This window comes from Macaca fascicularis, chromosome 6 (genome assembly GCF_037993035.2).
Source record: "Macaca fascicularis isolate 582-1 chromosome 6, T2T-MFA8v1.1".
NCBI classification, from domain to species: domain Eukaryota; kingdom Metazoa; phylum Chordata; class Mammalia; order Primates; family Cercopithecidae; genus Macaca; species Macaca fascicularis.
In genome coordinates, this window is record NC_088380.1 from 55,723,769 (window position 1) to 55,736,313 (window position 12,545).

At 38.4% G+C, this 12,545-nt stretch overlaps 1 protein-coding gene across 7 annotated transcripts in view; it reads right to left on the bottom strand.

Annotated features, from left to right (window-relative positions):
- EMB (embigin) overlaps window positions 1–12,545 on the bottom strand; it is a 75,406-nt gene that overhangs the window by 59,342 nt on the left and 3,519 nt on the right. For 5 of the 7 annotated variants that reach the window (XM_073995123.1, XM_065546238.2, XM_005556866.5 and 2 more), the window contains one exon: window positions 2,664–2,747. The exons of the other annotated variants lie outside the window; for them this stretch is intronic. In XM_073995123.1, the coding sequence (XP_073851224.1) occupies window positions 2,664–2,747 (84 nt within the window). The remainder of the gene's footprint in view (window positions 1–2,663; window positions 2,748–12,545) is intronic. 7 annotated transcript variants of the gene reach the window in all.

The following is a 12,545-nucleotide window of genomic DNA, read 5'->3' on the forward strand; positions in this document are numbered from 1 at the left end:
GCAGGAGAATGGCGTGAACCCGGGGGGGCGGAGCTTGCAGTGAGCCGAGATCGCGCAACTGCACTCCAGCCTGGGCGACTGAGCAAGACTCCATCTCAAAAAAAAAAAAAAAAAATCTTAACAACAGTATGAAGAAAGTCTATAGTTGATAAGGTGAAATTTGATAATCAGGAATTGGAGTACCTTGTCATATTCAACTAAATTAGACCAGAGACCCGGTAATAAAGAAAAGAAAAAAACACACTTGGGACACAAAGCACCTGCCTGGGACTAATACTGCAAGCCAGCTGCTGAAATGACCTGGTATAACTTTAAAACCAGTTTTACCTAGCAGCTTCTGAAACAAACCACCATGACTCTAAGACTAATTTACCGACCTCCATCACTCACCAGTCAGAGCTTGTAAGCTCCCAAAAACTTTGTTACTGCTAATAATGAGTTTTCTTCCAAAACAATATATAACATTTCTCTCTAATAAAACCTCTAAGCTTCTCTTGGTTTTTCAGTCATACTGAAGACCATTCTACTCTCTGTGTATGCCCTGAACTCCAATTCTGTTCTACCAAACAGAACATTTTGTTTAGAGATTCATCTCGATATTTTTATTTTACATTGACACTAAAAATTATAAATGTATCTTCAAATTTAAATTCCATAGTTCAGTAAAGGTAGCTTCTAAAACCAAACTTTTTGATGGCAAGGCAACTAGAGCAACAACCTACATGGAAATGTAACCGTTCAGTGCCCGACTCTGAGATCTAATGTTTCTAAATTAACGTCAAATCTTTTCTTTTGTCAAAAACAAATCCAAACTTAAATGAAGACATTATTTTTATTATTATTATTATTTGACAGAGTCTCACTCTGTTCCCCAGGCTGGAGTGCAGTGGCTCAACTTCAGCTCACTGAAAACTCCAACTCCTGGGTTCAAGTGATTCTCCTGCCTCAGCCACCCAAGTAGCTGGGACTACAGGCATCCGCTACCATGCCCAGCTAATTTTTGTATTTTCAGTAGTGACAAGGTTTTGCCATGTTGGCCAGGCTGGTCTTGAACTCCTGACATCAAGTGAACCACCCACCCTGGCCTCTCAAAATGCTGGGATTACAGATGTGAGCCACCATGCCCAGACTGAAGACATTATTTTATAAAAGACTATTGCAATAGAGAAAAAGCTCCAAACTTAAGATCTGCAAGCCTCCCAAAAGTAAACAGAAAAAGGTTATTTTTTAATATGGGATAAGCAATGAAGCAAGAACTTTTTAGGGAAATTGGGCAAATGAAAGAGTGTACACAGACAGTATGACCGGGCTGCAGTCAGCCAATTCTCAAGATGTTCTTTATTTTAATGCTTGCTCGGACTTAGGGCAAGCCACATTTCACAGGTCTGTAAGGAAGAAAAAGGACAGACTAAAGTTTAATCAAGCCAAGACAGAGGTAAGTAATGGATAATGGCAAACAATTAGTCTCTTTATAACAGTGGGAATACGGCTTTAAATAGCACTATTTAGAATAAAAGAATAGGAGTTAAACCCTCCAAACAGGTTAAGTAAGTAAATAACCAGCCTGGTAACAATTAAAAAGTCCATTTTTTTGCTCCTGCCCTGAGCATTGACCGTTTTGTTTCCAGGCCACAGCTGTACTGGTTGAGTGAGGGGTGCCCTGCTGCCGACATTGCCAGGCTGGTTAAAGAATGTGCAAACTGCTTTCTCACATGAGTCTCTTAAAGAAACATTTCATCATAACAGAGGCAACCAACAACTAGAACGTGAAAAAAGTAAAAGAACATAGGAAAATTATAATAATTATTTTTTTACAATAATAAACTCCATACATTGGGAACAAACAAAACTCCATACATTTGGGAACAAACAAAAGCTGTACAAAGTTACAAAAATGCTCCCTCAAAAAGCTCAATGCAAACATTCCATTCTTATCAGATTTGGAAACAGACAGGTACGCACACACACACTTTCTATTCATATTAAACAGAAATAGAGAAACAGTTCATAAGACTAGAGGATAGTTAAAAACTAGATGTGTATTTGGAAAAACCTAACTATTGATTTAATAGCTAGGTTTGTGATGTTTTAAATTCTAATTATACAATTTTAATATTGTTCCTAAACCAGATTAATCACTCTTAGGAATTTAAAAGACTGAGATTACTTTGGAAACATGGAATCCAAAACTGTGAAAGAAAAAGCAGAGAAAGCAGGGCTGGGTTTAATTTTGGAGTTCCTTTCTTGCTTCTCCTTAGCACAGTGACTCATTTGATATCATCTTTACTTTCTCTGGCTAAAGGTCTTCCAATAGATACACAAATTCTCTTCTTGACCTACAGTGATGTAATGGATGTACCAGCAGGAATTAATGAAAACATAAGAGTATCCGCAAATCAAAATTGATTCTCCCTTTTCTCAGGTATCCATTTTCTGGGGAGCCATTCTTAGCCCTAGCATGTCTGGAATATTTTCCTCCTTTGTGGGCCCCCAGTAAAACATCCTCACCACATGAGATTCCCAGCACACTACTGGTATGTTTTTCCCACCAGGCCAGGAACAGGGATTACCACTTCACAAAGCAAAAAGCAGCAGCTTTGTTTAAGAAAAATTGCTTAAACCCTTATTTTGGAATTGCCTTATTTGAAACATGATACATTTACCAGTCAGTGATATGTTATGACTCTCCCAGGAAAAGTTATTTGCCATCATTTCTTCTCTGAGAGGTAGACTTGTAAAAGGCAAATCTATAAGAGAAAGAACACGTGATTACACACTCTTACCAAAAGTAAATGACTATCTAAAAACTACTTTGCAACAGCTAAAATACTGTTGAGAACTATTAATGAAAAACCGTGTTTTCAGAAAGCTCAAAGTCTTATATACTTCAAAGACATTTAGAGACATATGACTATTAAATGTGAAAAAAATTTCTGATTTTTTTTCTTTTTTAACCTAAAAATCCCTACTGACTTACATCAGATGGCTTTTTTTTTTAAATAACGCCTTCCATTTTTATTACACTATTATAGTTTTTTACAAAACATAAATAAACTGAAGATAACAAAGAATTATATGAGAGAGCCAGAAAATGGAAAGACATGAAGAGGCAGAGAGAGAAGATGAAAGAAGAGTGACAGGCAGACCTTAATAGAGGGAATTAAAAAAAAAAATGGACATCAAGGAACAGAGAAGATAAAATGGCTGACAGGCCACTTTGGGTTGCTATTTGTTTTCCAGCTACGGTTACCAAGAGGCATGCCCTCTATCACCTGAATTTCAGTTTCCTCTGCCTCTGTCACTTCTCTCTCCTTTTGAACTTTCATTAAAGAAACAAGGTTTCTATTTCCACCTCTCTCACTCTCCTCGAAGCTACTTTATTTTATTTTATTTTTATTTTTTATTTATTTTTGAGACACAGTCTCACTCTGTCGCCCAGGCTGGAGTGCAGTCACGTGGTCTCAGATCTCTGCAACCTCCGCCTCCACAGTTTAAGCGATTCTCCTACCTCAGCCTCCTGAGTAGCTGGGACTATAGGCGCCCGCCACCACGCCCAACTAATTTTTGTATTTTTAGTAGAGACAGGGTTTCACCATGTTGGCCAGGATGGTCTCAATCTCTTAACCTCATGATCTGCCTGCCTCGGCTTCCCAAAGCACTGGGATTACAGACGTAAGCCACCGCTCCCAGCTGACAACATGGCCTACTGTTCCTTTTATTTTACAGTACCAGACCTTACCTTCCAGGAAACCACTCAAATATATCAAACAAGTCAGAGAAGGTGGAAAAAAGGCTTATTATTATAAATTTGGCAGCATTATTTAAATTAAATCCCATTCAATTTAAATGAAACCTGAGCCATTTTTATTGCACTTTTTAAAAATAATCTGTTCAGAAAGTTATTTCTAGTACAATATTAGATTTCCAGTTCTTTCATTTTCTTATATGTATGAAAAATATAATCAAAGTTGGTGATCCCTTTCGTTACGTTAGCTTTAGAACACGGCTTTTACAATATTGCCTAATAAAATAACGTACCTGGCAGAACCTAACTCTCCAACAGGCTGTGTTCCTAAGGTTTAATCACCTCTAAAACAGCTTCCGAAGTTTAATGCACTTCCTAAACTACCATAGCACATATATACCTATGTAACAAACCTGCACATTCTGCATATGTATCTCGGAACTTATAATACTTTCAAAAAAGAAGAAAAAAAGTCCTTAAATAATGTATTAAATCAGACTACAATGATTACATAGGAAAATATGTACGGAGTTTCTCACTGGGCTATCAAGTATACAAGACCTTTCCTCCAGTCACATCTAGTATTCATTCATTCATTCATTCATTCACTTATTTATTCATTCATATTCATACCCATATTCTCCCATTCTCCCTCTCCCCCCATTACCCTCCCTCTGTCTTTTCCCCCTTCTCTCTCTCTCTTCCCTCCCACCCTCCCCAACTCTCTCTCTCTCAGACACACACACACACACACACACAAACATACACACACACACTGCTTAAAAGAGAGGCTCCCATAAATGTTATTTTCCTAATGAAAATTCCTTGTTTCCATTCTTGGGGCTAGCATACTTAGATTTTTTTTTTTTTTTTTTTTTTTTTTGAGACGGAGTCTCGCTCTGTCGCCCAGCCCAGGCTGGAGTGCAGTGGCGCGATCTCGGCTCACTGCAAGCTCTGCCTCCCGGGTTCACGCCATTCTCCTGCCTCAGCCTCCCGAGTAGCTGGGACTACAGGTGCCCACAACCGCGCCCGGCTAATTTTTTGTATTTTTAGTAGAGACGGGGTTTCACCGTGGTCTCGATCTCCTGACCTTGTGATCCACCCGCCTCGGCCTCCCAAAGTGCTGGGATTACAGGCGTGAGCCACCGCGCCCGGCCTTAGAAGTTATATTAAAGACAAAATATTTCAGGAAGATCAAGGCAGATGATATTCACTTACGGACAGGAAGCCAGGTGGGGGTGGATGAGAAGGAAACAGCTATTCTACTATATCATCTGTTCTGTGAAGCCTGCAAAACGTAAGCTTTGGTATCTTTGCTTTCCTCCCCAGGGGTACCCCAACTACAGAGCAGAATACAATCTTAAGGGTTCTTACTATACTCTTTATCCCTGTAACAAGCCCATAACCTTTTTGAGATTTCCAGCATCATTTATTAATATTGTTCACAGTATCAGTAACAATAAGAGTGACATACACTAAAGAAAAAATGTGTTCTGTCATTCTTACTCCTATTTCACTTAAGTAAGTGAAGATACACAATATCTGATGCACACTTGGTACTGATGGGGAATATGAAGCTGGGCAAACTTGGTCCCTAAAGGGCTATATGGATCATAATAGCAGGGGTTTAGGCCCACAATTTGAGATTGAGAGTCATTAAAATTTCACAGCAGCACCCATTAATGCATAGTATAGACTATACTTAGTCAGTATATTTTATACAAATTGGCACATGGGCTAGAGTGTGAAGCCTGAGCCTGGTGGTGGAAGGAGGGTGAAGATAATTTCAGGGAGATGAGCTCCAATGCTGGGGCTATTCTCCCTTACTGATCACTAGGACTTGTCATGGATGGGCTCAACAGGGACCTGTGTTAGAACAAGGAGAGAAAATGAGTCTAAGTTTGGCTTTGGCAGAATCTAAGCTGATGACAGTTGAAGGAATCGGAAAGGAAGGAAACACCAAGTTTCCAGAGGTAGGGAAGTCTGGCTATTTCCAGAATATACAAGCTGTTGAGGCCATTTCCAATTGCAGGCTCACATATTAAAAATGCAATCAGACATCCATAATCCAAACAACACCAGCACCTTAACTTCATATTCCCTTTAAAGCATTAATCTTGATCAAGCTTCAGGTTCCACTGAAAACGCCCCAAGTGCAAAAGAACATATATTACTGCTGTGTGGTTTTTGCCTTGGGAAAAGTCCCTTAAAGAGGCAATATACAGAAATGCTTTAAGTGGAAAAGCAGGGCAGCCTACAGAAGGTATTAGGATAGTAAAAGAAGTTCTTTGTTTAGGCAAGATATTTTTTAACCAAGAAAGTGAGAATGTAAACCTTATTGCTTTTAGTTGGAGGACAGCTGGCAGGAGGCTGATTCAGCGAACACTGGGGTTTAAAGGAAATTGGCAGGAGACTCAGGCAGATGTGGTTTGAATACTTCCCTAAGGAAGGATTAGGCTGAGTCACAAAAAGAAGTATAAAATGGAGAGGAAGGAATTTGGGGTCTTAATTCAAATTCTGTCACTGACTTGTTACTTAGGGTTTCCAAACGCAGTATGCCCAGCTCAGTGCTTTGAAAATATGTCTCCACTGTAAACCTCACCTGATAGGGAAAAAAAATGAGGATCAGAAAAGTTGTATAAATATGAGTGATGATGCCAAGATCATAACATGTATTTCTCAGTTATCAAACTCACCCTTTCTTAATCATTGCTGGAAAACTTCCATATAGCATTCTTTTATAGGTAGAGACAAAAATATCAACATGAAAGAGTAACATCAAATAGTTGCTCAAGAAGTCAAAAGACGTTTTTCTCCCTTTGCAGGGCAATGAGGCATGAGAATACCGCATCAAAGAATTGAGTAACATCTTAATTTTCACCTGCTATAATTTTCTGTGAAATAGCAAAATGGTCTCTACTTAGTTTTTCACTATTATATTTTAAAATATGTGTTGCTAGAAGGGCTTATAATTTATTCCATTAAGACTTTCAAGTGAAATAAACATGCCATAATTCTACTTAAAGATATTAAGGTAACATTTTCACATATTTCATTTTGAGGGCTTCATTTAATTGAAGTTGGGGAGAAAAATAATTAACACTAGAAAACTGCACTGGGTCTTAAGACTTGCTTTTTTAAATCAGTAAATAAATGCAACTACATCTCTGATTAAGAATAAACATTCTCTCTAAAGCCTCCCAAATCCCTTTATTATATGTAAAAATCTTGGAAGGGTCCGAACTGAATTAAGAAAAAAGTGTAACAAGCAACTACTATTAAAATAAGTATTATTCCTTCTCTTTCCTTTTCTCACCTCTATACTGATTGCTATCAACATGCAGTACTTAATGAAGCTTAATTTTAACATTCTGATATACAGCATTATAAACGTGCAACTCAATTACAGAAACACTGATAGGAATGATTATATATTATTCATAAAATGGAGATTTGGAAATAAGAATATATTTCTTCATGGAAGCAATATTATATATAACCATGTGATCCCATGCCAAATTGTAAACGCCACTTAAGCCATGATATGGTTAAACCTTAGCTGTAAAATACCTCATTACTAAGTAAAATACTGATTATACACAACACATGGAGAATTATGGGTTTTAGGAACACAGTAGCCCTATCCCCTGTCCATAAATGCAGCAGAAGGAGAAGAAAGGAAATAAGGCATATCTGAGTCCTGGAAGTTATACTCCAGAGAGATTCATCCAAAAAGGAAGAAAAACAAGGGGGAAAAAAAAAAAAAGCTTGTCAAAAAATTCTAGTTATCGGGGCTGGGCGCGGTGGCTCATGCTTGTAATCTCAGCACTTTGGAGGCTGAGGCGGGCAGAGCACGAGGTCAGGAGTTTGAGACCAGCCTGGCCAGCAAGGTGAAACCCCGTCTCTACTAAAAATATAAAAAATTAGACAGGCATGGTGGCGTGCGCCTGTGGTCCCAGCTACTCGGGAGGCTGAGGTAGGAGAATTGCTTGAACCCGGCAGTCGGAGGTTGCAGTGAGCTGAGATCGCACCACTGTACTCCAGCCTGGATGACAGAGTGAGACTCCATCTCCAAAAAATATATATATACACACATATATATACACACACACACATATATATATACACACATATACACATACATACTAATCCTGATGGGGACATTTATAAGTCAGACTTTCTAAGTCAGGGACAGACAATACTCCACATAAAGAACTCTTGATATTTTCTGCATAGTATGGAAACTATTGGACAAGAAGCCTTTACAGACAAGTTTTTTTTTAAGGCCTACTGACAAGTACAATGTACACTTTTGCCAGTCTTGTAAAACTATTTTAAAAACTAGATGGTATAGGAATGGAAATAAACTGATCTTTTTAAAAAATATACAATTTTGGCAATAATATACATTTCAAAGGGCAATGTAAAAATTCTCATGTTTCAAACCACCTCTACATGGGTCACTAAGATACTTTAACAGTCAAACTTATGCCAAATAAAAACTTATTAAAAAATAAACCCCAAAAGTTAACTACTAAGATTTCCGTTCTTTCTAAAGACTGTAGATTTGTTAAATGTTTCAATTGTTAGTCTATTTGGTAAGAGTTGGGATTTTGTTCAGTGGCTTTCAACTGAAGGTAGTTTTGCCCCACAGGAGACATTTGGCAATGTCTGAAAGCATTGTGCTTGTCACTATTGGGGGAAGATTACTACATTTATTTAGTAGGTTACATTAGTTTCCACATCAAGTTACCACAAATTAGGTGTCATAACAAATGACTACAAATTTGGTGGCAAAAACAACAGAAGTATATTCTTTCACAGTTCTGGAGGCCAGGAGTCTGAAATCAAGGTGTTGGCAGGGCCTTCCTTCTCTGAACTCTCTAGTGAAGAATCCTTCCTTGCCTCTGCCTAGCATCTGGGAGTTGCTGGCAACCTTGGCATTCCTTGGCTAGTGGTAGCTGCATTAGTCTAACATCTGCCTCTGTCTTCACATGATCATCTTCCCTCTGTGTATGTCTCCATCCAAATCTCCCTTTCCTTTCTTTTATAAAGACCACAGTCATTAGGTTTAGGGCTTACTCTAATTCAGTATGACCTTATTTTCATTCATTACATCTGCAAAGACTCTACTCCCAAATAAGGTCACTTTCACAGGTACCAAAGATCAGGGATTAAACATATCTTTTTGGGGTGTACAATTCACCCACCACATATGTAGAGGCCAGGGATGCTGCTAAACATTTTAGGATAACAGCTTGCCAGGACAAAGAATTACCCAGCGGAAAATGCCAATAGTACCAAAGTTGAAAAACCTTGATTTTGGACAGGTACATCGGCAACCCTGATTCTTCAATGTGATGATTCTTAATAATCTTTCAATGGCCCTGTGGCCCTAAATTCCTGTGCTGCATAGTTTAGGTGCAGACATTTTAAAGTGTGAACATTTTTTGCCACCTTTCCCTCCCAAGAACACCCTCCTGCCAGGGGTCTATTTTGAGGACTTTTTATGAAGGAAAACCACATGCTGGATGGACACTGAAATGCAAACCAGGAAAACAGTCATAGTTATTAGCTACCTCACTGCTATTGGCTAAGTTAGAAAAGCACTTTGGGCTTCAAGATCAATCAAACGAGGTATCTAAATTCCCTTTCAGTTTCTCAGAAGTATATAATTGTAAGGCTATTAAAAGCTTCTGGTTTGGGATTAGAGACACATTAGTACAATAACCTCAATAACTTCAAAAATGCCAGGAAAATGCTATTTTCAAAAAAAAAGAATAACAACTCTTTAAAGGCAACATTCATTATTTCTATTCTAACATTATTTGAGATATTCTATGTTTAAATAGTGGCAATTTTTATCAGGAGTAGAGTTTATTTTTAGCAAAGTGTTGTGAGGTTTGTTCTCCTACATCAGCATATATGTCATAAGTTGTTAATTTCTAACATTCACCTTATATTGTGCAATACGTGAGACCAGCTGTACAAAGTTAATGTCAAAAGATTACACTCTAGGACAAATAGCCTCAACACATGTGATTTGTTTCTGTTGGAGGGCATATACACCTTTGGAAAATGATACCTAACAACATTAACAGATTTCTCAACTATTGTTTCAGTTTAATGCCTATGTAAACTGAATCTTTCTCACGTAAACTAATTCTTTTTGTTTCTTTTCAAACAATCTCAAAGTAGCAGAAACATTTCAAGAACAGAACATTTTCTCCTCTGAACCATGTGAGAGTAAGTTTCTGACCTGATGTTTCATGCCCCACGAAAACATTACCATCTATTTCCTACAAAGGACATTCCCCATACCATCCCAATACAGCCATTAAAATCAAGAAATGAATATATATGAAGCACCATCTCGTCCCTATACCCCATCTAAATTTCAAAAGAAAGTCCCTATAATGCACTTGGTAGCAAAAGGTTCCAGCTCAGAATCAAACATTGCCATTGGCTGTCACTTCTCTCTAATGTGGCTTCACTCTGGAACTGTGACAGTCTCTTCTGACTTTCATAACCTTGACACTTATTAAAATTCCAAGACAGTTCTGCTGATATATGATTATATTTGAGGCAGGCACATTTGGCAGGAACATCATAGAAGTGATGCTGTGCTCTTCTTACCAGATCGTCTCAGATGGCACACCATTTTTTGGTCTTTGATCGTTTGATTAAAGTGCTGTCTGCCAAGCTTCCGTATCTTTTTCCCTTGATATTAATAAGCATATTCTGAAGAGTTACTTTGAATCTTTAGTACTTTGTACCCCATCAAATTTTTCATTGATTCATTTTTTAATTTGCAGTAGTTGGTACTCATGAATCCTCATATTATTAGATGGGTTATAATCCACTAATATTATTATTTATTTTGATGCTCAATTTTGTCCCAGATTTGTCCAGTAGGAACCCCTTCATGTCGGCTCCTGTATCTTGACATGACTCATTATCCTTTGAGCACTCCATTGCTTTCTGGCACAAGATGTTCTAGGCTTATCTGCTACTTTCCCACTCAAGGCCTGAAATCAGCCATTTCTCCAAGAAGCCTTGGTTACTATTAGTAAAGAATGGTATTTAGAATCCAAGATCTGAGGGCTAAGTATACTCATCACTACTGGAAATCACTGCTAAGAATACATGTGCACACATTCGTATACACACACATACAACTTATTATGTATATCATACACATATATGTATATGACATGCATATGTATTCATCCATATATTTCCACATATACTTGTTTAAATCTATATGCCTATATAGACATAGGTAAAAAGACAGGGATTTAATGTCATGGGTTCACAGGGATACTGCCAACTGCAATCCAACACCACAGGGTTCATTCTACTTTTTCCCTATCTTTATTTCATTCTTCTCTAGTGAAAAACCTAGATCCTATTATCGTTCCTAGATTTAATTATTTGATCAATCACCCTGTATATTGCTAAACTCTCATTGCCACTGCCACACCTGTCCCCACAGAGATGTCTTCCTTACCCACTCGGGCTCCAACCTCCATCGCTGGTCTGACCCTCCTACATGCTTTCCTCCACATCTTGTTTGGGATCAAATATCACCCATCTGCTGCTCCTGCACAAAAGCCTTGTTAAATCAACTCTGGGACCCTGTGTCAAGCCGCCTCCTGCAGAAGCACCCATTCACCATGCTCAGGCCCTAACACTCCACACCAGGCTGCCCTCCTGCCTGGATGCCATCCTTACCAGGGTCAGCCTCAGATATCCTGATCTGAGCCCCTTGGGCTCCATCCACTTAGTAAGGATGTCTCCTTGCTCTTCCCCACCAAATAACTATAGGATCTATCGAGGGAAAGATGAGACGGAAGAGGGAAGAGAATGAGGGTGACAGAAGATGAGGAAGAGTCAGTTGCCCTAATTCTTAACAAATGTTTTAAACATATAATTTTTTTGTGATGATAAACTTAGGGTAAAAATGTTCATGCATCAGAAACATCACTATTAAAGGTAGGCTTAGGCTGGTCACAGTAGCTCTCGCCTATAATCCCAACACTTTGGGAGGCCGAGGCAGGAAGATTGCTTGAGCTTAGGAGTTCAAGGCCAGGCTACGCAACACAGTGAAATCCATCTCTACAAAAAATACAACAATTAGCCTGGTGTGGTGGCATATGCCTGTAGTCCCAGCCATGTGGGAGGCTGAAGTGGGAGGATCCCTTGAGCCCAGAAGTCAAGGCTGTAGTGAGCCATGAGTGTGCCTTGGTACTCCAGCCTGAGTGACAGAATGAGACCCTGTCTCAAAAATTAAATGAATGAATAAATAAATCAATAAAGGTAGGCTTATGGCTAATCTGTTCCCTTTAAACAGATTTTGGTCTTTGATCATTTGATCAAAGTGCTGTCGGCCAAGCTTCTCCACCATAAAGTTACTCTTTTTCCTTTGATATTAATAAGCACATTCTGAAGAGTTACTTTGAATCTTCAATACTTTGTACCCCATCAAACTTTTCATTGACTCATTTTTTAATCTACATCAGTTGGTACTCATAAATTCCCATATTATTAAATGAGTTGCAATTCACTAATATTATCATTTATTTGATGCTCAATTTGTCCCAGATTTGTCCAGTGGGAACCCCTTTAAATGTTCTTAAAGATAGAAACTGCTAGCATGTTCTACTGAGATATGGACTAACAATGTCAGACATATGTGGGTGCTTGAATAATATTTGCTTCAAAAATATTTATTACTAGAAAGCTGCTGTGTTTGGGGTGAGGGGTTAGTAGGGAAGGGGGTTCATAAAGGGAATGCAAA